The sequence below is a fragment of the Phocoena sinus genome, chromosome 11, assembly GCF_008692025.1.
Source record: "Phocoena sinus isolate mPhoSin1 chromosome 11, mPhoSin1.pri, whole genome shotgun sequence".
NCBI classification, from domain to species: domain Eukaryota; kingdom Metazoa; phylum Chordata; class Mammalia; order Artiodactyla; family Phocoenidae; genus Phocoena; species Phocoena sinus.
Window position 1 is genome coordinate 30,847,934 of NC_045773.1, and position 26,479 is coordinate 30,874,412.

Below are 26,479 nucleotides of genomic sequence, written 5' to 3' on the forward strand. Positions count from 1 at the left end.
GTGCCTTTGCCTCACAATTTCGTAACCTGAATAACAGGTTGAAGTAACCCCAGAAACAAGGAGGAAGGAAACTGTTTGGGGTTTGGGTAGCTGCAGAGAGAATTGTTGCCCCACCTGCATACCTGTCCCGGGTGCCTTTCTCCCTCCTGCTCCACCTTCAGATCCAGCTCCAGAGCCCCCGCTGGCTGCCAGGGTGAGCGGGCTGGGGACTCAGGAGCCCAGCGAGCTCTGCAAGGGCTGAGGGGGTCACCGGGACTTGGCCAGAAGGGACGTCAGGCCAGAAGAGCCCTCACCGCCCCCGCCCCTAAAGCCAGGAGCCCTGCTTGGCAAGGGCACCACGCGAGAGGCTAGCCCCCTGCCTGGGTATGTGCCCCCATCCTGTCTCTCTACTCCCTCTCTCTGAAGCCAGGTGTAAGCCTGTCATGAGTACTTGTTCTCTGTCCCTCTCGTCTTCTGTTCCTGTCTCTCTGCTCTGTCTTCTTTCTCTCTTTCTGTCTCTGTACCTCTACCATGTGCCTCTCCCCCTTGTCCTTGTTTTTGTCTCTCTACTCTCTGTCTCCGTGACACTCTCTCCATGAATATCCATGTCTGTCCATTCATCTGTCACACCCTGTGCCTGTCTTTCCATCCTGTTCAGCCCCCTGGTCTCCTGGCTTCTCCTCACATGGGGGACCCCACAGGATGTCCTTTAAGCCTCATCCAGAGGCCTGGGCTCCTGGACTACTGTAGGTCACATCCTGAGAACATTCAAGAGCACAGTATATTTTTGTATCTAAAAGAAGGTTGGTAATACGAATTTCAGAAATTTAAAGTTCTACAAAATCCCTGTGGGTGGGGCCAGGTGATAGCTCAGCTTCCTCCCCTGGAAGGTCCTAGAGGGGTAGGGCCAGGGTGGATGGGGGGATTTTCATCCTTCTCAGATAGAAACGTGGGTTTGCCTTTGCTGTTGCTGTTGTTGAAATGCCAAGGACTGACCCAGCCCGACTGCCTCGGTGCCGGGTGTTGTCCAGGTCTTTTGTCTCCTGTCTGGATCCTTGGCAGTTGGGCTTTGGACACAATGTCTGCTGAGATGGATTCTTAGGTTAAAGAGGATTCTGGGGTGGAGGTGCAGGAAGAGTGGTGGAAGCAAGTCACTGCAGTCAGAGACCCTCCAGATGGCTACGGGGGGGTCTGAGACCCGGGACAGCGACCACTAGCCCCGCCCTCCCCTCTTTGGAGACTCCAGAGACCTCCTGAGGGTTTTCAGCGCTGCCAAGTCACTGGTACCTGGGGGGTGGCACAGCGGAGCAGTGGGACTGAGGCTGACCCTACCCCGGCCCAGGACTCAGGAAGGGAGGAAACTTCGGTTTCAACTCTCCTCTGAGACAAAAGACACTGGCAGTGCTTCCCTGTGGGGATTGGGCAGCCAAGACTACCATCCAAATTCTGCCCCTGACCCTTGCAAGCTGAATGACTGTGGGCCTAACAGTGGTGAGTCTTAGCTTACTTACCCCTAAAGTGGGGAGCTCTGAGGATTAAAGGTGATAGTGCATGTATGGCACCTGGCGCAAGCTCACCTGTGCTATGTGGGTCCCTATTACTCTTAATTTTGGTCCATCAGCAAAGATCACTTGAGCTTCTGCTCCCTAAGGGTTTCACTGGGGCTGGCCAGCTCAATGTCTCTCAGCTGGCTGGAGGACAGAACGATGGATAGATGCATGGGTAGATGAATGGACGGATGGATGGATGGTTGGATGGATGGATGGACGGACAAGTGGATGGATAGATGGACAGATGGATGGATGGATGGATGGTTGGATGGATGGATGGATGTTTGGATGGATGGATGGAAGGACGGATGGACGGACGGACAAGTGGATGGATAGATGGACAAATGGATGGATGGATGGATGGATGGACAGATGGATGGATAGATGAATGGATGAGTGAATAAATCAATCCTCCAGGGACAGTGGCTGGTAGACTGCATCGTCGTCTGCTCCCTAATCTCTGCATTCAAAAAAGGCACGTTGAACTGAATACAGAATTACAGGGGCAAAAGTGAAGAAGAGGTGGGAGCAGAGAAGGAACAGATGATGGCAGATGATGAGGAACAAAACTGAAAGGACTGCGATCCCCTCAGTTTTAGGTACCCTTTCCTCATCTTCAGTCTTGTTCACTTTCAGACCCTAGATACCAGTTTCCCATTTTATTTTCTTCTCTCCGCAGGAACACTGACCCCAAGCCACTCTTCACCTGGACACCATGAGAGTGTCAGGTAGGGCCAGGCTCTGAGGATTCTAAGCCTCAAGGTTGAGGTCTGAAACTGGTTTTGGAAACCATTTTCTGCCAGCAGTGTCTGCCCATCCTGGACTCAGAGGTTACTTGGTTTTATTTGTTCTCAACTGGTCAGGCCAGAATTCCAGGAGGAAACGAATACAGGGAGAGCTTGGAAGAGTATAAGAGGTGACTTCTTGCCTCAAGGCTGAAGGACTACAGAAACTTCGGCACCATGGCCCCACCTGGCTGGGATCATGGAGATTCATCCTATCTTGGAAACACTTCACTGTGGTTGGCAATTACAGACAAAATATTTGCCTCAAGGAGGGCTATTCTAGAATCCTCAAACCACAGGGCTGGGCACAAGGAGAGGCCTTTGCCTTTTGGTCTACACCCTCATACTGTACCCTCTTTGTACAGGTCGGGAGACTGAGGCACCAAATAGGAAACTGACACAATTCATTTATATTTTCAAACACCAGGAGAAAGGTGAGAGCGAGTTTTATTTATTTATTTTTATTGAAGTAGAGTTGATTTACAATGTTGTGTCAATTTCTGCTGTACAGCAACATGATTCAGTTATACATATATACATTCTTTTTAATATTCTTTTCCATTGTGGTTTATCACAGGATATTAAATATAGTTCCCTGAAGAGCATGAATTTTTTTTTTTTAAGATTTATTTATTTGGTTGCACTGGGTCTTAGTTGCGGCTTGCAGGCTCCTTAGTTGAGGCTCACCAGCTCCTTAGTTGCGCCATGCGTGTGGGATCTAGTTCCCCGACCAGGGATCGAACCGGGGCCCCCTGCATTGGGAGTGTGGAGTCTTATCCACTGCACCACCAGGGAAGTGCCAAGCATGAGTTTTAGAGTCAGCTTACTTCCCCGGGTTCAGGTCCCCCCCTGTCACTTACTAGCCTAATGACCAGCTCTCCCAGCTGCAGTTTCCTCATCTGTACAATGGGGGTAATCAATAGCGTACAACACAGAGGGTTACTTCCAGGATGAACTGAAATAATGTGTGTAAATGCCGTTCGCCCAGCACCCGACACAAAATGAGTGCCGTATAATGTGAGCTGATGCCCTAGAAGACGAGGACCCCACAGACCTGACCCCACCCCATGGGATCCAGGGGGCCTTCTCCCCCACCGCAGTAGCTTGAGGCCAGCAGGAGGCCACAGCTGAATTCAGGGCTGAGGAGCAAGGGTGGTGCAGAGAGGGAGGTCACACGAGATCCGGCGTGTTTAGGGTGGTATGGCCATAGATGGAGAGGGAGGTCAGGCAAGGAGCAAGGGAACTTGGCCTGATGGTTACATTTGACTCCCAAGGCTGTGGGACCACCAGCGTCCTTGAGGCAGGAGGTGTGGGCAGCCTTCCCGGAAGAGTGAGGACAGGGAGAGCGGCCGGGGGCTCTGGTGGTCCATCATGTGTGTGGAGTTGCTCCTCAGTGATGCATGGGGGCATGGGGAGCAATATGGCTGTGAGGCAGGGGAGGCCGCGTCGGCTAGGCTGGTGTGTGTTCCTTCAGACAGCACTGTGTGCTATTTGTGGTGGCTTTTGGGGGGAGTGGATGGCAAATACAGGAGACCAACCCCACCCCCCAAGCCACCCTGGAGGCTGCCTAGTGGTGACAACAAGCCACGGGCTCAGCAGCAAGGGCATCGCCCTGTCTACTCTGTGACTGAGGAACTCCAGCTCAGAGGTGCTGAGACCCTGCCTGCGGTCACACAGTGGCAGGTGGCCGCCCTGAGCCTTCCTGCCTCCCATGCCGGGGCTCTCCTGCCTCCTGCTCTCCTGCCGCAGTTCTCAGGCCTCCCCTCAGCATGCTGATTCCCAGGCCTCACCCCAGAGATGCTCTCTGGAGCGCTAAGTGGAACCCAGGAAGGTGCATTTCTAACCCTCTCTCCCAGCGGCCCTACTTTGGGGAACACTGCCATGTAACCTTGCAGCATGGTCATCACGTAGGCTCACGCTAGCCCCGCCATGCAGGCCGTGGACTGGTCCACAGTGTGGGCAGGGTCCGGACCTACAGGATGTGGTCTCACTGAGGGGATTTGGGAAGGACCCACATGTAGTCTTGCTGCCTGGCCTTGCAATGTGGTCTGGTGCTGTGGTCTCATGGCAGCATCTCCTTGCTCTGCAGGTCTGCTTCACCTCCTGGTCCTCATTTTTGGCCTGGTCACCACATGGGTCTTCGTCCGCAGATATATCAACTTCAACATGAAAACCATCCTCCTGGGTGAGTGGAGCTCACTACTGGGGCAAGGCCTATGGACCAGGGCTAGGGGCCAAGGATCTAGTCCATCCCTGGGTGACCCAGGAGGTGGCCAGCCATGGCAAGGTGAGGACTGCCCTTGGGACCCGAGGCATTCAGGGTGGGAGAAGAGGAACCCCCAGGCTGTCAGTAAGGCTGGGAGCCCATGGGGGCCAGAGAAGTGTCCCAAGGCCCTGGCCAGAACATGTGCCTGCATCAAGGGCCATTTTGGAAATGTGACCCAAGAAGGAATGACAGAGGGAAGAAGAAAAGAAGGGAGGGAGAAAATTGCCCGGACCTTGAGTGCCTTCCACCTGTACTTGAGTGCCTTCCACCTGGAACCCTCTTCACTCAGACCTCCCTGTGGCCAGCCCCGTCTCAGCCTTCAAGCCTCTGCTCAAATGTTACCACCTCAGAGAGGCCTTCCGTTACCACCCCAGCTATGCTTGCACCCGCTTTTCTTAGTTTAGAGTCTTTCATGTCAGCCTATTCCCTTCAGAACATCATTATCACCCATCATTAGGTTGTTTATTTATTTGTTCACTTGGTTGTTGCCCATCCCCATCCCATAGAATGTGAGCTTCCTGAAGGCCAGAATTTTGCATTGTGTACATCCATCTCTCTAGCACCTCAGAGCAGATGCTCAGGAAACATTTGATAAGTGAAAGAAAGAGGGATGGATTGGTGGATGGCTAGATGGATGATGGATGGATGGATGATGGGTGGATAGGTGGATGATGGGTGGATGGATGGATGATGGGTAGATAGGTGGATGATGGGTAGATAGGTGGATGATGGGTGGATGGATGGATGATGGGTGGATAGATGGATGATGGGAGGATAGGTGGATGATGGGTGGATGGATGGTGGATGGGTGATGGATGCTATCTGCTCTACGTGCATCGTCTCATTTAATCTGCACAAATGACCTAGGGGGTGATTCATGGTATGTTTGTGGAGTGGACTCATGCATGACCTCATGTTGTGGTTTTATGTGTGGTCCGAGAAAAAGAGACGCTCAGGGAAATTGAGAAACTTACCCAGATGTCCCTTGTAAATGTCAGAACGGGAATGAGAACACAGGTCTCCCAGATCCAAATCCTTTCAAAGGAAGGAGAGAAAGGGAAGGAATTTCTACCTCTGGATTCGTCCTCCTTAAAGACCAAGAACCACCTCCATCAACATAATCAAACATAATAACCTCTAGTGGCCCAGACCAGCTCATGGCTTCACAGCAGTGAGAAGCCAGTCACCCCGCCTTTAACACAAACTCCCCACAGTGGAATCTCAGAGGGCCCTTACCTCGTGTGCTTCTTGTCGAGCATGGCCCGCACCCAGGTCAGGATGATTTATATGGATATATATCTTAGGCCCTACTTTTACAGACTAGAGATTGACTTGGCTGTGCTGCTGGACTCGGAGGAGATGTGCCAGATGAGCACAAGAGGCTCAGAGCCGGAGGCGAGCTCAGGAGTAAGCTCTAGAGAAGACAGCCTCAGCTTGGGGTGGGAGAGGGGAGTAATTAAAAGGAGCCCCAGATGCTTCCCTCTCAGAACTCAACCACCTGGGGTTTGACAAATCAACACTCCCCCCAACGATCATCAAGCATCTGTTCCGTGTTAGGTCCCAAAGACCCCAGAACGAGGAGCACGTGGCCCCAGCTCCAGTCACGTGAGTTAGTTCACATGTCTGGCGTACGTTGTCACATGCAGCTTGCCTTCCATCTCCTATTGCTGACAGTCCTTCAGCTCGACCATCTCCCACCTCCTCTCCCTCCTCCAGTCAGTAACCCTTCTTGCCTGTTCACTCGATGCCAGCCCCTGGATGCCAGCTGTTGTACTGTAACTGCTGTACTTTTCAAGGCACTGTCCTGTAAGACTAAAAATGTCTTCTTTATTGTTTGTGCTTGTGTTTTATGTATTATTTGAGTGAAAAGTATTATAAACCTATTACAGTACAGTACCGTAGAGCCGATGGTGTTGGGTACCTGGGCTAACTTTGTTGGACGTACGAACAGATTGGACTCAGGAATGTGCTCTCGGAATGGAACTCATTCATATGTAGGGGACTTACTGTATAGAATATACAAAAATGGAAGTGCAGTAACATGACCCGAGTCTTGCAAAATGCTCACAGTGGCAGGAAATGTAACCAGTGGGGAAAGCAGCCATCCAAAACCACTAGTGTGCTCGGACACGGAAAGGGGAACCTTCATCTACTTCAAACATTCCTGACCTGGTTGCATGCAACCCACCTGATGATTTAATGCATTAATATGGAAGCACATCTATTACTACGGCACAGAATGTTCTAATGTTTTTATTATTATCTTGATACATAGTTGGTTTCCTTTTTAATCCAATCTATTTTATTTTATGCATTTAATAACTTGCCATCTGGTAGAGTAGGAAGTGCTGAGTGTCTCAAGAGAAGTGGGAATAAATTTCCTGTAAGGGGAGTTCATAGGCTTTTCCAAATCACCAGAGGGGTCCATGGCACAGAAGTCAGGTGATTAAGGAATTTCTGATTTACCTAATAAATTGGGCAGGCTTCTTTCAGACGGGAGTGACAAACCCAACTGTTAGCAGTTTAAGCAAAATGGGGTGTCTTTTGAGTCAGGTCATTGGGAAGCCCATGGCATCAGACTTCAGGTGTGGCTGGATCTAGGGGCCCCAACAAAGGCCTCAGAGTCTGTCCCTGTGTCCCTGGGCTCTGCTCCTTGCTGTTTAACCTCATTCCATGGGCAGCTTTCTCTCCCAGGCAGGCATGGTGGCTACCAGCTCTCTGGATGTTGGCACCTTGCAGCTCAGCTGCAAGATGCTTCTCTCTCCCCCAGGGCCACGTATCAACCCCTAGAAGGGCTCCGTCTCCAGACGAATGTAACACTATAACTGGCCCAGCCTGGGACACGTGATACCCCTCGGGCCTTGGAGGCAAGGGTAGGGGGACAGCTTCTCAAGGACCAAACGGAAAGTGTGTCAGTGTGGGTGTCCCCCAAAAAGGAGCGTTCCCCCGCTCCCTGCCGGCATTTCTGTGTCCCCTGGGGGCCGTGTCCTCTAGGACTTAGCACTCAGCTGGTGGGAGACCGGACGTAGAACCGCAGAAATAAGCAGGACGCAGCACAGCTAAGACGTGAAACCTGTTCAGATGTTCGGAGCTGCGGGAGTCAGGAAGGGATGCTCCGGGCCCGAAAAGTGACAGCCACACCATCCTGTCCTTCCCGGGGGCCAGGGCTCTCGGCGCCTCTCACTGGCTCTTCTCCACAGCCGGCGAGAGTGGGTGTGATGGCCCCCACTGCACAGGCGAGGAGGCCGAGCCCCAGAGGAGAAAACTCACACGTGGTCACACACGGTCAGGCTCCAAGTTCAGCGGGCCTCACAACAGAGGTCTGCTTCTTTTTAACCATGAGAGAGTCCTCTGTGTGCGTGCGTGTGTGTGCAGTGCACGCACATGTGTGTCTATGCACGTGTGTAAGTGTATACGTCTGTGCGCACGCTTTGTGTGTATGTGCGTGTGTGTGTGTGTTTGCGCGTGAGAGAGAGAAGTGGTGACGGTGGCAAATTAGGGAGGACTTCCAGACCAGATGGGACTTTCAACTCATTTCAACCCCTGCCACGGGACAGGGACTGCGCCTGGCCAGGCCAACACCTCCCTGAATTCCCTTCTTCCCACTCCCCAGCCCCCAGCCTCCACCCTGTGCAGGGGCCCAAATCCCTTTCTAACCAGATTCTGTCTTCTCTCCAACAGGTTCAGTCTACAAGGAGAACCGTGAGTGTCGACTCAGCCCCGTTTCCCTTAGGGTGAGGTGTTCCAGAGTCTCTAGTCCCAGCCCTGCAGGTTCTAGAAAAACCTTGGTTCCCAGGGTCTGCCCAGCTCACTCTTTGCATGGCCTGATGGAGCCTTCCAAAGCCCCCAGCCCTGTGGCCCCTTCTCAGCCATTCAGACTCATAGCGGGGGCTCAACTGTCTCCCTTCCCCAGCACCCCCAGCCTGCAGTCTGGACTGCACCCACCCTGCCCCCCTCTTTCATCCCCTGACCCAGCTGGGAGCCCCAAGGATGCGGGCTGTGCTTATTATCATTTCAGTGACCCCAGAACTGGCTTATGTTTCCTGCTCCAAAGTACCAGGGCCATGTTGAGCACCGCAGGGGCCCCCAGAGGCAAACAGAAGGGGGTGCTGATAGTCTAAGGGGGCAGAAGGGCCATATGTGCCAAGAGAGGTGGGGCGGCATGCCCTGGGCTCCAGGAGGGCCGTCTGCTTCCAATGGGAAGGGGTCAGGGAAGGCTTCAGGGAGGAGGCGGCTATTTAGCTGTGCCTTGTGGAGGAGAGACTGGCCTGTGCAAAGGCCTAGGGGCAGGAATGCTGGGGCTCCAGTGGAGAACTTGGCTGCTGAGTCAGGGGCGCAAGTGTGGGGAGTGGAGAGAGCACCAGGAGGGCAGGAGTGCTGAGACATCTGAACAGTGCAGAGAAGTGCAGAGAAGGTGGAAGGAAGGGACAATTATGGTGATGATAACAGTAACAGTGACTGAGTGCCTACTGTGTGCCAGACACTGTATTCAGAACTTTACAGGCATCTCATGCAATCCTCACCACAACCCTATGTGGATGCTATAAGTATCCCCATTTTGTAGATGAGGAAACTGAGGCTCAGAGAGGTGAAATCTCTTGGCCAAGGCAATGCAGCTGTAAGTGGCGGGGAGGGAGTCAACTTCCCCATCTAATCCAGAGCCCACCCTCTCAACACCTCCTTACAAGAGACAGCACCTCCGAGTCCCCCTTTCCACACCAACACGGTGGTGACTGAAGGGGGATGCAGCTCGGGGAGTGGGACTTTCCCTGACTGAAAAGGGCATGGAGGGGACTTCCCTGGTGGTCCAGTGGTTAAGACTCCATGTTCCCAGTGCAGGGGGCGCGGGTTCAATCACTGGTCAGGGAACTAGATCCCACACGCCACAACTAAAAAAGATCCCGCATGCCGCAACTAAGACCCAGTGCACCCAAATAAATATTTAAAAAGAAAAGAAAAGGGCATGGGAGCCCCTGTGCACTGTGGAATTACAGAGAGCAAAGACTATGCACCAACACAAACCATTCACCCCACACCCTGAACCCTGTCTCACTGAAGCCTCCTGAGTCACACTGTGAAGTAGACACTGTCACACAGCATCTTGGTGCTGAACGCTCAGATGTCACCTACTGGGGGGAAGGCAAATCCAAGCACACGTGCTGCCTCTCACCTTCACCGGTTCCCACAGTAGACATCACCAATCAATCCCAGCGCTCTTTCCCTCCAAGCCCACAGGTAGCCGCAAGGCTTTATCATTAAGCCTTTAATAGAAGATCCGTTAACATTGAAGAGGAAACCTGTTTGACAACCCTGATCTAAACCAACTCCCTCATTTTACAGTTGGCACTTTTAAGCCAAAGGGAGAGATTTCTGGCAAGTCACGCAGCAGATTACTGAAGTCGCCCGAGTTCCCTGACAGCAACGCCCCTCCGGTGCTCAGTTCCATGCCCTGAGCAGTAGCCTCTTGGGTTCCCAGAGGGGTTGGGCAGCTTAGGAAACCGCTGAAACCCAAACCCACAGAGCAAATCCTCTGCCTCCCAGTGACTGAGACCCCTGGGCCTCCTCCCCCGCTCATCCAGTAGCTTGACTGTGAAGGCTGGATGGTCAGAAAATCAATTTGGGAAAAGCTTGCTAAGCCGGCCTGTTGACATGGGGTTTATCCGACTCAGCCGCTGTTGATTAGGCTCTGGGCAAACTCCGGGGTGTCCCCGAAGCCTGGCCCAGCCCCTCTGGCAAGGTGAGAACCTCTGGATTCGAAAGTAAACTGGGCTCTCTGGAGGGGGGGCGGGGGGGGCGGAGGTGGAGTCCCAAGGCTCATTGGAGAAGAAGACCCCTCCCAGCCTCACCCTCAACTAGCCACTCTGGGGGAGGGCTCTGTCCAGAGGGAGGGGTAGGGCCGTCGGGTCCACATCTCCAGCCATCCCTCTCCTGAGCCACTAGGGGGTGTCTCCACTCCCGGCCCTCACTCTCCGGTGATAGTATCCCAGTTGGAGCTCTGGTTACACCCACCAGGCCTGTATGCTGGCACTCGGGGTGGGGAACGAGAGCCTAGGATGGGCTTTCTGCTCAGATCATCAGGGCCGCCCACTCCACCAGGGGAGCCCTGGCGCAGGCTGCATTCGCTCCTAAGAAGGGGCACCATCACCCACTCCGAGGCACCACAGGCTTGCCGAGCTTGGCACTAGTGGGCTGTGTCCCCCTCAGAGGGACGCTTTTTCCTGATTCCCATTAAGGCTCCCTCTAGGCCCTGGAGACCCTAATCACCCCCCTCCCAGCTTGGGCTCAGACCCGCCCAAATGCTCTAGGTGTTCATTCAGTGAAGATTTATCGAGTGCCTCCTATGTGGCAGGCACAGAAGTTATGGGGATGATTTAACAAGACAGTAAAGACAAAGGGCTTGCCACAGTGCCTGGCAGGCAGCAAGGCCCCGGCGTGTGCCAGCGTCTATTGGGAAGCCTGTGGGTTTGCTCCAAACACTCTGGCGCGGCTCAGCCAGTCGCCTGGCGCGGGGGCTGAATGAGAGAAAGGCTGCCTGATCACTGCTCTCCCTTTGCAGGTGAACTTTCTCTAATTCCCTGTTTACCCACTTCTCCCTCCTGGCACCTTCTGAACTGTCAGGTGGTGTTAAAACAACATGCATGAATATAAGTTGGAAACTGCCAGGCTGGAAGTGTGGGTGACATTTCAGCGGCTGTGCTTGGGGGCGCGTCTGCCTCTCCCGCCTTTCACAGGCCTCCAGAGTTCGCCCTGGGAGGGCCGCGTGGAGAGGACGCAGGTCTTCATAGCAGCCACAATAACCAGAGGTCCCACATACTGAGTCCTCAGTGGGTTCCAGGGACCGTGCTAAGCCCCGGGAGGGAATAAGCCCTGAGCATTAACCTGAGTTCATTAATCCCGCACAAGAACCCAGTGGAGAAGTACCATCATTAGCCCATTTCACAGGTGAAGGAGCAGATTTACAAGGAGGTTGAAGACTTGCTCAAGGGAACCTGGCTGGTGAGAAGCACTCCCACCCACCATGCTGGGCCCCCAGGAGCTTGTCAACAGGGGCCTCTCTGAGCTCAAAAGCCTGCCATGTCTCAAGAGAAAGTTCTCAAGAGAATCCCTTAATCACGGTGACTCGGGTCATTAACTACCACTCACGGTTCTGCACACAGTTACTGAAGGTCTGCGGGCAGCCAGGAGCTGTGCCAGGGCTGGGGCTGTGATGGGAAACCCAGAAATGAACGCTGAGCGGTCAGACACGCAGCGTCCCGTGTCTTTGATGGGGTTGTCGGAAGCACTGTGGGAGCACAGAAAGGGGCAAATCCGCAGACCTAGGTGGTCAGGGAAGGCATCCCTGGGAGGAGGCCCCCTGTCCCTGCCCCTCTCCTCCTCCCGGGCCCCTTCCTTAGCTGCCGCCGCCAAAGCTATTCTGTTCCGTCCCCAGCTTCACACTCGGTGAAGACCAAGTGTGGCCTCAGCAAATCCTGCCCAGACAACTTCTTTGCGTTTAAAATCACCAGCGGGGCCGCCAACGTCGTGGGCCCCTCCGTGTGCTTTGAAGGCCAAATGTAAGTTTCTGGCATTTCTTTTCTTTTCTTTCATTAATTCACTCATTAGCAAGTTCAGAGGCCTCAAGGGCGGGCCCTAGAGACCAGACCACACCTTCGACATGCTTCCTTTTACTCTGGGTGGGTGGGTCACACATGATAATAATCCTAACATCTTGCAAATCTGCCAGCACCTTGCTAGACGCCTTACAGCATCGTCTCCCTCAATCCCCCAGCATTCCTGGAGGTGGGGCGATAATCCTCCCCTTTGTAAAAATGAGGAAACTGAGGCTCAGACAGTGTTACCCAGCTAACCTTGGTAGAGCCAGGATTTGAACTCAGGTCTGTCTGATAGCCAAGCTGCTGGGCTTCCTATGACGGGGGATGTCTAAGGGGAATGTTCAAGATCAAGGTCCAGGCATCAAAGCCCAGACGCAGCAGGTGCCAGGGCTTCTACCCAGGTGCAGGAGAAAGACTATATACCAGGCTTTCAAGGTAGTAAAGTCCCTGGGACAGCAAGTTCATCCTACAAAAGAAGCCAGAGACAGGTGTTTTAGTACGGATTCTGAACCTAGATCCAAATCATTTAGGCAAAACAAGGAAACCTACTGGTTCACGTACCCAAAAGGCCAGAGGCAGTGGGCTCCAGCACCAGCTGAATCCAAGGGTTCAGACCAAGTCATCAGGGCTCCCTCTCACACTACCTTCAGCTCTGCTTTCCTCTGTCATTAGATTCGGTTTTCTCTACTGAAAATGGACTTCTTCATATGGTGAAGGAGGGAGGCCACCAGCTGGGTTGACATAATAGCCCTGTCTAGCACCCCACTGGGAAGAGCTTTCCCATCTGAATTAACCCTGCAAAAGTCCCGGGGCTGGGGCTCATTGGCTGGCCTGGGTCACATGACCACACTGGCCCAATCACTGTGAGAGGTCAGTGCTGAGACCCTCCTGGCCTGAGACGGAGAAGTACACTTTTCCCAGGGATACAAGAGGATGGGGTATGGATGCCGGGCCGCAGGAACACAGCTGGGCTCCACTTGGGGATCCCAGACATGGCAGGACAGGACCAACTTTCCGGGCTCTGCCTTCCGCCTAGCCTGGGGACATGGGCTGACCCTGCCTCCAGCACCTCCGAGGCCCAGGCAGGGACCCTCCCTCTTCCCCGGGCAGACTGTTCTGGTCCAAACATGCCATGAGAGACTCCTCAGAGAATCCAGCCCACCGCTTGTTTCCGGGAGATAACAGATGGCCCCAATAATTCCGTGTGTTTCCCGATGCTTCGGCATCACACCATGTGGGCCCTCGCAGAGTTCCAGAGTGTCCACTCCACACTCGGGACCAACTGTTGTATTTTGTTTTTCTTCTTTCTCTTCAGGATCATGAGTCCTGTGAAAAACAACGTGGGCAGAGGCCTGAACATCGCCCTGGTGAACGGTGAGTTGCCGATCCACCCCCCGCCGGCCCCCACCACGCTCTGAAGCCTGGCTGGCCTGTGGGAACAGGTCTAAAAGAGCTGGTCTGCCCTGCAGTCATGGCCAGGTCCCTGCCAGGTGCACCTATCTCAGGAGGATACGCTGCTCCTATGAAACGTGACCCCGTCTGGGCTTAAACCAACACACGTGAAACCACAGGGGACAATGTGAGATTACAAGCTCAGTGCACGCCTTCATCCACTCATTCAGCAAAGAGCGACAGCAGCTACTGTGGGCCAGGCCCCGTATGGAGTTCTGGGGGTCACCTGTGAACCAGAAGGACAGACCCTGGCTTGACAAGCCCCTGTGGGCGCCCATGAAGTTCACAAAAAAATCAGAAGGTGGTGAGCACATATGAAGGAAAAGGAAACACAGCTCTGGGATCAGGACACAGAGCTGGCAGCGGAGGTAGTCGGGGGAGGAGGCTTCCAGAGGGAGGTGATGGTCAGCTGAGGCCTGAGGGATGGTAGGGGTTGACCAGGAGAAAAGAGGAAGGCTCCTTCCAGGCAGGGGCAACACTGTGCAGGGCGCAGGGAAGGGAAGAAGGAGGAGAGGTGCTTGGGGGTCCACATAGGCTCTCTCTGGCTATAACGTAGAAGCAGGGTGGTGAGAGGTGAGGCTGGGGAACCAGCAGGGCCAGAGGATGAGGGGCTAAGTGTCCTGCTAAGAAGTCTGGACCTGAAGCAGAGCAAAATAGGGAGCCTTGGAAAGGCTTTGAGCAGGGGCTGAGGGCCCAGCCCTGCCTTCCTGAAACCTCCTTCTAGCTTGGAATAGGGAGGCTAGAAGCAGGGAGACCCAGGGAGGCCCACAGTCTCAGTAACCCTGTATCTCCAGCAGGTGATGAGCAGGAAGCCAACTGCAGGCCAAGCCAGGAACAGGGACATGTTTCAGGAGGGGGTAGGTTACAGGGGCCGAGAAGGACCAGGTGGTGTGGCCCCAGCCAAGCCCCTCCTGTCTGCCTTCAGCTCTTACATGATCTGGGGAACGGGGGCTATTTGCGTGGATCTAAGAGCTATTCCTGGGACAAAGGTCAGGGCAGATGGAAAAAGGGCACAATGGACACTCGGGAGAAAAAGGGTTCAAGCTTGTGTGCAGTGTGACCACACAACCACACTTAGGAAGTGACAGGGTAGGATTGGAACCCTGGCCTTTTGCTCCTAGAGGACCCATTTCCCGTCTGCCAAGAAAGCCTGCTGCGTCAGGGGAGAGGTCAAAGCCTGGAACAAAGGAGGAGCGTTGCCGGACAGGGGTCAGAGGACAGCTCTGGCCAACTACCTGGGATTCCAGGAAGGGTGTGGGCCAGGAGGGGCAGGAAGCTGAGGGGGGGCCTCTCCTCCTCCAGAGTCTAGAGAAGGAGAGGGAGGCCTGAGTCCCCCTGCTGCTGGCCCCTTTCAGACGGTCTCAGAGCACCCCCGGCACGCCAGGCCCCAGGAGACTGTAGCAGCCTCACTTACATCAACTGTCCCACCCAGTCTCCACTCACCCCACAGTGGGGAGGGCAGGGAAGGGCTCCAGCTGCAGCCAACCTGGCTGAAACCTGCTGGGCTTCTCTTCCCCCAAATGGACCACTGTGGGAGAAAACGCCTGAATATTCTCCCAGGAGATGGGCTCAGACGGAGGCCCTCTTCCCCGTCCCTCGCAAAGCCCAAAGATAAAAACAACCGCTGATAACACGGAGAGCTCATATTTATCGAGCACTTACTGTGTGCTAGCTATTTCACTGATCGTCATCACAATGCTAGAAGGCAGCTATGCCCAGTCCCTGTTCTCCAGGTAAAAAAAAATGGGGGCTCAGAGAGGCTGGGCAACTTGCCCAGGATACACAGCCAATAGAATCATCTAGATTTGAACCTGGCTCTGGCTGACTCCAGGTCTTAATCACTCAGCGAAACTACCCGCTAGACTAGAAATGTATCCAAGCACATGCGCAGTGCCTACCGCATGCCAGCTGTGGAAAGTCTAACAAATCACTCTCCGGGCCTCAGGGTCCTCATCTACATAACGAGCCAGAACAACAAAAGGATTGCTACTTCGCAGCCTTTTAGATGGCAGGGATTCCTTTGAGAAACTGTTCAAACTCCACCTCCTCCGCCCCCCCCCACCCCCGGTTCCAGAAAAATCTGCAAATGCACAGGATCACAAAAGTAGTTTCACTGGCTTCATAGATTCCTTCCCAAGGACCCCAGGTTAAAGTGTCTGGACGGGCTCGGACACTAGCGGTTCCAAGAATTCACGGGGGACTGCAATGAGAGCCTGCTCCCACCCCGCAGGAGAGCTGCCACTACCCAGGCCCCTGTCGTCACCCTCTTATCAAATCTACCAACTGAATTAGGGGGAGGGGGCAGTGAAGGTGAAACTAGAGCTGCCATCCCCTCTGCAACACCCCCATCCAGTGGCCAAAGGTAAGAATTGCAATTTTCCTCCAGAACACTTGATACCCTGTAGGATTTGTACGCTTTGCAAAGCCCACCAAGGCAATCCAGATTACTGGACTCCGGACACTGAGTACACTTCAGCCCACTGAAAATCCCTTTGCCTTAAAGAGTTGGAGCACTCAAATTGCAGAGTTCCTATTTAGGTGAGAATAGTAATGATGGTTGTAGTTTTTTTAGTTACTATTTTATAGGTTAAGATTTATCTCACAGGCATATATTTTAAATACATCTCATTTAGTTCCCACAGCCCATGGTACAGATGCAAAAATTGAGGTCAAATGCTAAGTCTTACATTAGGAAGTGGCAGGGCAGAACACAAACCCAGACTGGTTGGATTCCATTCAGTTCCAGAGACCCTGCACCGTTATGTGCTAGTACCTCTCAGATCAGCCCAATGGTTACTGGGCACCTAATTTAGTCCTGCATGCTTTCTACAGGACCTAATTTTGTTCCACTATTATTCTATTCTGTTTTTAGACCTTAGACTACAGAGTAGCCACTCTCCACAACATGAAAGACAGAATGACGTGCTACGGCAAATAATAGTTCTGCTCTCTTATCCCTTAGGAACCACGGGAAAGGTGATGACACAGAAATATTTCGACATGTACTCTGGAGGTAGGCACCACTGTTGGCACTGAAGTCGAGGGCGGGCTGAGCTCCTTCCTGTGGCAAGAGGCTATCTGGGTGCCAGGGAGTTTGGCTCTTGTTTCCAGGGACCCAATCAGAAAGTGGCACAGTGCGGGGGGGGGGGGCCATCCTGCTGCCTTTGAAACTCCTTTCTGCTGTCTTACTGCGCACTCCCTGATGCAGATCCTGAGGCAAGGATTCAAGTGCGGTGTTTATTTGGGAGGAGGTGATCTCAGGGAATGTCAGTAGGGAGTGGGGGAGTGAGCCGGGGAAAGGAAGGCAGCCAGCGCAGAGCGTTATGGAGCCACGATCGCTGCGGGGAGCCAGTGTAGAACACGTGCCCCTGAGACACCCCGAGGGGCAAGGAAGCCGCGGTGCTCCTACCCCTACTCCTTGGCACTTCCCACGCTTCTGGCCTGCCCCAGGGTACAAAGGAGGATGTGGAGGCCGGAGAAGACCTTCAGGCAAAGAAATGCTGCTGCTGGCAGTGGGAGGCCAGGCACGTGTGCACTGAAATGCTGAGGACGAGGGAATGTGGCCCAGTTTGCTCTGCTAGGTAGAAGGTATTTTTTTTTAAGCCACAGGGTCGCTATCAAGCCCAAGGACAGGACAAGGCCTCCCGAGGCCCAGAAAGGACAGCTCTGAGGCTCCAAGCTCTCTGCATCTTTCTGCAGATGTCTTTTCTTCTCTCTAACCTAGACATGCTTTCTGAGCTGTTCTCTACCCATGGGCACCCCTTACTCAGGAAGTCACTTTCTCCTTGTCCTTAGCACGGCCCAGCAACAGGGCACCGACTCACCTGGGCTGGAGGCCCGGATACCTAAGTCCCCACCAGCAGCTTGCTCTCTGACAGGCCGCCCGGCAAAGCTGTGGGTGGAGGCGGGGCTCTCACGCAGGCTTGAGACATCTTCCAAAATGTGGTGGAATCAGTCCCGGGCCCAATATGCCACTTGCTGCCCAGCCGGCAACCCAGCCCCCCACCAACACAGGAACCTCAGCAGGAGCAAAAAAGCAGCAGGGTGGCCCCTTGCAGGCAGCAGAGGTCTGGGCCCTGCAAGGACTGGCTTCCGCCAGGATAGATGAACTGAGCCCAGCCTCCTTCTCGGCGCCCGGCTCGACTCAGTATCCCTCTGTGTCCCCGCGATCACAGGGCCAGCTCTGGGCTCGGGCATTAAGGGCACTGAGCGTGAGACCCCTCACCCCAGAAGCTCCTCGCAGAATGGAAGGGCCCTCCTGCTGCCGATCAGCTGTTTTCTTCTATCCTCAATCTCCCACCTTTGCCTCCGTCTCCAGGGAAAACCTGCCTCACTGCACCCACCTAAATATGTGAGCCCAGAAGGGGAGAAATCACCAAGCAGCAGAGAGCAGGAAGCCCCCTTGGCTTTACAGACAAAGGAGGGGCCGAAATGGGGGAAATGGAAGTCTGCCGCCCAGTAGTCACAGCAGGGGAAGGTGTTCAGAAGGTGACCGGTGACAGCATCCTTAGAGACAGGAGCCGGGAATGTGTCTTGGGCTCAGGGCTTCCCACAATGGCCGTCTTCCAGCCGAGTCCCACCTCACAGATAGGGTCTGCAGGGCCAGAGGACGTGCTCACCTGGAGCCTGCATCAGGGCCCGTGCAGACCTCTTCCAGGTGTGCCCCCCATGCTACAGACACACCCATAGGACTGAGGGGTGGCCAGGGGACGGCTGCTGCTGGAGGAGAGGGTGGCAATGACAGAGCTTGGACAGGCAGGGTGGGTGTCCACATGCAGGCATGCATAGCCCCTCCTGGTACAGGACAGAGCTGGAGACGGGTGAGGAGAGAGCGGAACAGGCCATGGGCCGAGGGCAGGGACCTTCATTTGTCCTCTGTCCAGGGTGGCCTGGGACCAGGTTATGGTAAAGGTCATCTCTGGAGTCAGAGATTTCAGGTTGGGTGACCTGAGGCAGGTGACATCTCTTGAGCCTCAATTTTGTCATCTATAAAATAGAGGTAGCCATAGACCTCCACTTCATAAGCTGGATGTGAGAATTAAATGATAACCTGCAATAATCAGGGGGAGGGACCCAGCCTGGCTGGGGGAGGAGCCCAGGGAAGCTTTATCTCCCTTCCCTCTTCCCTCACTCCATCCATGTGATTCGGAAGCAAGGAGGTCATCTGTCAAAACGAAAAGGGAAAAAAATAAAAAGATAAACCAAGTTTTATAATGCCTTATCATAAACTTGGATGTAACCATGGCTGATGGGGAACAAGAAACAGAAGCCTTTTGAGAATAAGCCGCCACTTCCCACAGAAGACGAAAAAAAAGAAGATGGCTTTTCAAAGTGAGAAGATAGTTATCAGAAGGTACACTTCGTCTTTTCCAAACATCCACTGTCCATTCCAGACAAGAGCCAGCTCTTGCTGTCTGCTGACAGCTCAAACCAATTGATGGTACTTTCAGAGCTCCCACTTTTTGTCTCAAGAGTTCAAGGGCTGCTGTGGTCATTGACTGGAGGTCTCCGTGTTACAGAGCAAGTTGGTGGCTGGCCTTGCTTGGGGGACTCGACTTTTCCTCTGAATTCAAGGGATACCCACAGAATAGTAAGAATCAGGGCAGCTTCATGGGCACGCAGGCTGTGAGCAGGAAAGTCACACAGGGCCCCTTGCTTAGAAGAAACTTGATTTGATGCTCTGCCTTCACCATCTTGAAATTATTAATAATTTTTCAACAAAAGGCCCACGTTTTCGTTTTGCACTGGGCCCTGAAAATTATGTAGCCAATCCTGCTAATAATTGTAATTCTGTTATAACGCACTTACTGCAAGCCCAGAGTCATCGTCACATTTGAGCTTTACAGAAATGCTCTGAGCAGGGCTATTAATTATTCTCCTTTGACAGATGTAGCCCCTGCTTTGCCCACCAGGCCAATCTTGCCCATACTTCCTCCACTGTTCAAGAGCCCTCTGTATAAGTTATGCCTTATCCAGAGTACTCTTTGCACTGTTTGTGTGTTCCTTTAAATCAGCTCATTCACTTTTTTTAAACCTAACTAAATATATCTTAAAAGGAAATTATATCACTGCCCTAAGTAGAAAGCCGTTATCTTTCTTTATTCATGGAAGGTGACCGTAAAAATGAGCACAACAGAAAAAAAATCAGTGTCGTTGAGGCAAGCTGCACGCTGATGCCTCCCCAGGTGCTGTCCCCAGACCTGCTCTGTGTTCAATCCAGAGATCTCTCAAGTGCAGGCAGGCGTTAGAGATGAGAATGGAGCCCTGCTCCTTGACATAAGCTGGAGAGTTGTGGAAGCCCCATGTTCTCTCTCAGTGGCCCGAGTTGCCCGGTGGGTGTACCCTCTAAAGTCAGCACAGACAGGCTGGGTGCATCTTAAACAGTGTAGAAGGGGCAGTGGAGCTCCTGAGAGGTGACTGTGCTCGGTCCCCTGGGGGGGTAGACCTTCAAGGGCCCTTACGCCATGGTTCTTACCCCAGCTGCAGAGCAAAATCGCCTGGGAGACTTTCAAATTCCAGAACCCACCCCAGACCATCTGAATGAGGATGCCCTCACCCTATGCAGATGGAGCTCAGTGTCAGGCTGCCCAGGCATTCCTGGATCGTTAGGGCCATAGGAGAGGATGAGAATGAACAGCAGTCTTTCGCCTAAATGACCAGCACGTCGTTTTTCCTTCCTCCCATAGATGCTAACCTCCTGGTGAAATTCCTTAAAGAAATTCCAGAGGGCACGCTGGTGCTGGTGGCCTCCTACGATGACCCGGGGACCAAGTAAGTGGGAACCTCCGCCTGCCAGGCCACGGGGAGAAGCGAATCAAAGACCTCCAAACTGCAGGTCCTTTTCCTCCTATCCTGCTGGCTCCAGCTTCTGACACCTTCTCCTAAGGAACCAAGCAGACAAGCGCACAAAGAGATGTTCTGGGGGGTTCATCACAGCCGTGGTCACAAGAGTGAAAAACTGGACACACTCTCCCTGCGCAGTGATAGCGAACTGGTGACAGAAATCATGATATATGGCGATATAGGACGTATTATTATATATACATAAGAGAGGATATACTGCATCAAAAATGCCGATGTAGAAAATATTTAAGGACACGAAAGAATGTTCACCCTTTAGTATTAAGTTAAAAAAAGGAAAAAAAGAAGCAGTTTACAAAAGAATTGGTATAATCCCACAGTGCACGAGGGAAAAAAGGCATGAAGGAAATATACTAAAATTTTACAATGATTATGTCAAGGGGGGTGAAACTAAGTAATTTTTAGTTGCTTTGTAAAGTTCCATATTTTCCAAGTGAACATCTATTATATTTGCAAAAAGAAGCAAAACCGTTGTAACGCTTCGCCAGCCCCTCGGATTGGCTTTCGGAGAAGCATCCTGGCCACTCTGCCCTGTTTCTCCTGAGCTCGGGAGAGGCTGCTGCCCTCTCTGGAGGAGGGGTGGAGGGTGAGTCAAGGGCCTGAGACGCTCCCTCTTCTCCTATCCCGAGCTCACCGTCCTCTCTGGTCTCCTGCAGGATGAATGATGAAATCAGGAAGCTCTTCTCCAACTTGGGCAGCACCTATGCAAAGCAGCTGGGCTTCCGGGACAGCTGGGTCTTCTTGGGGGCCAAAGACCTCAACAGTAAAAGCCCCTTTGAGGAGGTGAGTTCCTCGCAGCCTCCCTGTCCCAGTGAAGGAGGGGATGGGAGTTGTGGGGGACAATGCCAGGAATGGACAGACAAGGGCTGGGGTGGCTTGGAAAGGACACATGGAGCAATGTGAGGAGGGCTACCCAGCGGTCGTCCACCCCGGAGATCAGGGCGGCCTGATTGGCTAATCCCCCAGCAGGAAGCAGCCTTGACCAGGTGGGTCATATATAAATACATAGATACATAGGTAAGTACCAAAAAGGAGAAGGAAAAAGATAAAAAAATAAAAAGGATGAAAGGAAATTAAGGCATGGAAGAAAGGGAAAGGAATGTAGAGGTGAAGCTCGCATGATGGGGCAGGGGGAGAGTCCAGAGCAGGGAGTGGGATGCCCAGCTTCTGGTCCCCGCTGCGATCCCCTCCTTCCTCCCTGCCTCAGTCTCCCCACCTGTAAAGGGGCAGGTTTGTGCCAGGGGAGCCCCAAGTTCCCTTCTAAGTTCCCTTGGAGAGGGTGAACTTGCACCAAGAAGGGGACACAGGAGGGCCGCCCTGAGTACACGGAGGGAGTTAGGAGGGGTCCGTGATCTGGCTACAGTCACTACCCAGGTGTGGCCCAAGCAAAGTGCACCTGGGAGGCATCCAGAGGTAGGGCTTGAGGAGCCCTCACAGGAGGAAGGGGGAGTCAATGACTGTTGGGGGCCCCAAGGAAATGCTGCACCTTCTCCCCTGCACCCCTTGCAGGACAATCGCCATGTGTGCATCCCCAGCTCAGAGCAATTCCAAAACCTGGGAGAACTGGCCAGGCTTCCCCAGCGTGAAGTTGGCCAGTCTCTGGTGGTAAGAACGTTCAGCTCTGCCCAGATCCAAGACGGGAAGCTAAGAGTCAATGATTCAGACATATATAGGACCAGTGAGGAAAGGGAACTCTGTCCTGGAGGCAAGGGGGAGCCATGGTAGGTTTAAGCGGGAGAGTAAACAGATCAGATTGACAACAAGAAAGACTAGTATTCAGCAAGTGCTTGCTCTGTGCAGGCGCGGCTGAGCAAATGACTTGCAGGATCTTATTTAACCCACAACAAGGTAGGCGCCATGAGCACCCATCCCGTCTCACAGACAAGGATCCAGAGCCTTGGAGAAGTTTTAACCCGCTTGCTCAGTGATAGGGATGCATTTCTCATCCAGGTCTGCAGTTTCCCCAAGGACTTCCTGTCCTCATACTTTTAGAATGGCCTCCCTGCCTGTGCATGGAGAGCACTGTGAAAGGGGCGCAAGTCAGAAGGCAGGGAGGAAGCCAATGCGATAATCAGATGAGACCCAGCAGCCTGGAGCGGGAGGGGCTGTGGGAGGCAGAAAAGGGACAGTCAAGAAGCCTCGGGCTTCCCTGGTGGCGCAGTGGTTGAGAATCTGCCTGCCAATGCAGGGGACACGGGTTCGAGCCCTGGTCTGGGAAGATCCCACATGCCACGGAGCGACTGGGCCCATGAGCCACAACTACTGAGCCTGTGTGTCTGGAGCCTGTGCTCCGCAACAAGAGAGGCCACGACAGTGAGAGGCCCGTGCACGGCGATGAAGAGTGGCCCCCGCTCGCCGCAACTAGAGAAAGCCCTCGCACAGAAACGAAGACCCTACACAGTCAAAAATATAAATAAATAAATGAATTAAATAAAAAAAAAAAAAAAAAAAAAGAAGCCTCGTGCTGAGATCCAGGGAGGTGGGGGTGAGGCTAGAGTGGGCTGCAAGGGGGTTTGCCTTGTCTGGAAAACGCAGACCTGGTTTGTATGTGTGTGTTTCCAAGAGAATATATTCAGGTAATTAGAAATTACTTTTAAAAAGTAAGGAACAGGGCTTCCTGGTAGCACACTGGTTGAGAATCTGCCTGCCGATGCAGGGGACACAGGTTTGAACTCTGGTCCGGGAAGATCCCACATGCCGCAGAACGACTAAGCCCGTGCACCAGAACTACTGAGCCTGTGCTCTAGAGCCCGCGAGCCACAACTACTGAGCCTATGCTCTAGAGCCCACGAGCCACAACTACTGAGCCCACATGCCGCAACTACTGAAGCCCGCGCACCTAGAGCCCGTGCTCTGCAACAAGAGAAGCCACTGCGATGAGAAGCCCACACACTGCAACGAAGAGTAGCCCCTGCTCACCACAACTAGAGAAAGCCCACGTGCAGCAATGAAGACCCAACGCAGCCAAAAATAATAATTTTTTTTTAAAAAGTAAGGAATAGTGCAAAGTAGCTTGTGCTAAAGGAGAAAAGGAGAGGACCCTCTGTTTATACCCTCTGGGTGAAGGACACAGGGGCAGGGGCCTGGGGCTCCAGAATGTCCCTTTGGAAGGTGTCAGGGGCAGGACTCTCTAGGAAGAGGCAGGGCGGGCGCTGTTCTTCCTTAAAGCGCAGCTTCCAGCCCCAACAAAACTGGGCCAATTACAGCAGAGAGGAGCACGTAAGTAGAGAAGAGTCGGCACCACCTTTTTTCTGATGTCTGATCAGCTGACTGCATCCCATCACCCAAAAATGAACCAAAGACCCCCGACGTGATTAACACCATTCTGTCTTTTGTTCTCCCACATGGGAAACAGGGTTTCAGAGAAGCAGCATCTAGAATTTATTTTTCCTTCCTAAGGGTTAGCCACAGTTATCCCACCTGTAGATTTTATCATTTACATTCTTTTTTCCATAAATTAAACCTGAGCATTTGAAACACAATCTTAACTGATTTTATTCTCTTTATACATTTATTATTAATATTAATTAATATTACACACTGGTTCCACGACTTACCAACTGGATAGCCATAGGCAGTTACTTTGGTTCTCTGTGCCTCAGTTTCCCCGTCTGTAAGGTGAGATGATAACAGCGAGCAGTTCTTAGGGCTATTGTGAGGATTAATTACAGAAGGTGCTTTGTGCCTGGCATAGAGCAAGCATTCACGAATTGCTAGAATGCTTCCTTTTCTATTGAAGTATAGTTGATTTACAGTGTCGTGTCAACTTCTGCTGTACAGCAAAGTGTTTCAGTTATACGTATACATTCTATACCTTCTTTTTTGAATATTCTTTACCATTATGGTTTATCACAGAATATTGAATATAGTTCCCTGTGCTACACAGTAGGACCTTGCTGTTTATCCATGCGACATATAATAGTTTGCAGCTAGGATGCTTCTTTTTCTTCTTCTTATTATTATTATTATCATTTGGGACGTCCTAGAGGGGCTAAAGCTCTTCAAGCACCACTCCCCACATACTTGGTACCAGCGCCCCCTGTCCAGGGCATGACAGGCAGTGACTAGGCTCTGATCTCATCTCTGAAACCTTGGGCAAGTTACCCTCCCCAGCCTCAGTTTACCCATTTGTGAAATGGGCTGGAAATATCCAACCCTCCCATGCCCCTCATGGGACAGTGGCGAGGATGAAGTGAAGCCATTTAGGTTTTAAAGCACAACGCAGATGCAGGCGTGAGTCCTAACATTGTCAGTGTCTCTCTTCTGTCTCTCTAGTTCTTAAAGAACAACCCAGACGTGAATAAATACGACGGCTGGCCGGAGCTGCTGGAGCTGGAGGGCTGTGTGCCCCAGAAGGTATATTAGGGCGGCCGTGGCTCTTCCTGGGCCAGGGCCCGAGGATGCTTCTGCCTGACTTAGGAGTCAGAGCCCAGGCTCACTGCAAGCCGGACTGACAGGAGGAGACGGCCAGCAGAGGAGGAGAGGGAAGAGGGAACAGGAGTGTGGAACGTGCTGAGGGTCCTCCAGTACCCTGCACGCTTTCCCCGTTGGAAACAAAGCCCCCGCTGTGTGGAGGCGTCCTACCCGGAGGTGGCCGGCCTCAGAGGGTCCTTCCGGAGCCGGCTGTCTGTGGAGAGAACAGGTGTGCTTTCCTTCAGGGACTGCTGACTGTGGCTCCCAAGGAAGGACAGGATGGACTGCCTGCACCTGAGCACAATTAAATTTTATTTTTGATGATTTTGAACAAACTTTCCCACCCCTTGATGTGCAGCATTTCCCCTGGGGTGGTCTAGACTGAGTCTGCTCGGCCACAAGTTCCAACAGGTTGGTGACGGCTTCAAGCACCTGGTTAAGCAGCTAGAAAGGAGGTCAGCTCCACAGGGATTACTTTTAGGTGTGAAAGAATCCTGGGCTCCCAGTGTGAGGTGTAAGATCCACAGGAACAGAGACAGCCAGAGGACCCGACACGGAGAACACTGTCTTCACCTGCTGTTTGAGTGAGAGCTGGAGAAAATCCAGATCTGGAGAGGGGGAAGCAAGGAGATCTGAGAAAGGCTGCAAGGAACAGCCAGACCGAAAGGCTTCGGGGAAAACATCCCGGCTGTCTCCGTGTGGGTTCCCTCGGGAGCAGCCCCGAGATAAGGATTCGAGTACAGGTTGTTTATTTGGGAAGTGATTCTAGAAAACACCCCTGGCAGATGGGAAAGTAAGACAAGAAAGAGAAGGCAGCCAAGAAGGGGTGTGTTGTCGACTCAGCTACTGCTGGGGGTGAGTGGAACTTAATCCCACGGGGAAACCTTAGGAATCGGTGTAGGACACACACCTCAGAGATCTCAGTCAGAGGTGAGGGAGCTGGGGTACTTATACACCAACTCCCATCGGCCATCGTTGGAGGGCTGCTGGTGTTGGGGCTGATGTGAATTCCTGGGCCCTTCTGGTCTGACCTGTGTGGGAAAGAGCGGCCTTCTTGCCTTTGCAGAGAGTCCTTGGCCGAGAGATGTCAATACCAGCTGCTGGAGGCCACTGAAGTGGTGAGGCCCAAGGGATATGGTGCTAAGACCCAGCCTGGGTCTCTGAGAAGGGCGGGGTCAGGGGGGGAGACCAAATCCTGGGAGGGGGCATGGGAGCAGAAGCACCGGTACTGCGGGCTCCTGGAGTGTGTACCAGGGAGACTGCCAGGCTCGTGGAGAAGATGCCCAGGCCCCAAGGACAAACGCTCCAAGCAGGGGGACAGCAGAAGCTGAAGCCCTGTGAACTCCGCTGGCGTGAGGCTCACAGTTACCAAGCTCTGGGGACAGGCAGGGCTTCAAACGGGCCGAGAGGGCCTGGGGTAAGAAGGACAGAGTGTGGGAACCTGTGTCAGGGGCCCATGGCAGGCTGGGGCAGGGGCTGCAGTCGTGATCCATGATCACGGCTGGCTCAGAGTTGCCGTGAGCAGGCTTGACTGTAGGAAGTCAGCAGAAGGCGCCCAGCCAGCCATCCTGCCGGTTCCGT

At 53.1% G+C, this 26,479-nt stretch overlaps 1 protein-coding gene across 1 annotated transcript; it reads left to right on the forward strand.

Moving 5' to 3' along the window:
- Positions 1–314: 314 nt before the first annotated feature.
- FAM3D (FAM3 metabolism regulating signaling molecule D) lies at positions 315–25,180 on the forward strand. The gene is made up of 10 exons (XM_032649461.1): positions 315–363; positions 2,209–2,257; positions 4,404–4,499; positions 8,262–8,282; positions 12,010–12,133; positions 13,488–13,546; positions 16,587–16,637; positions 20,311–20,395; positions 21,142–21,268; positions 24,761–25,180. Exons 2-10 carry the CDS (start codon positions 2,245–2,247, stop codon positions 24,848–24,850), a joined length of 666 nt encoding a protein of 221 aa, XP_032505352.1. The 5' UTR covers positions 315–363; positions 2,209–2,244; the 3' UTR covers positions 24,851–25,180.
- The last annotated feature ends 1,299 nt before the right edge of the window (positions 25,181–26,479 follow it).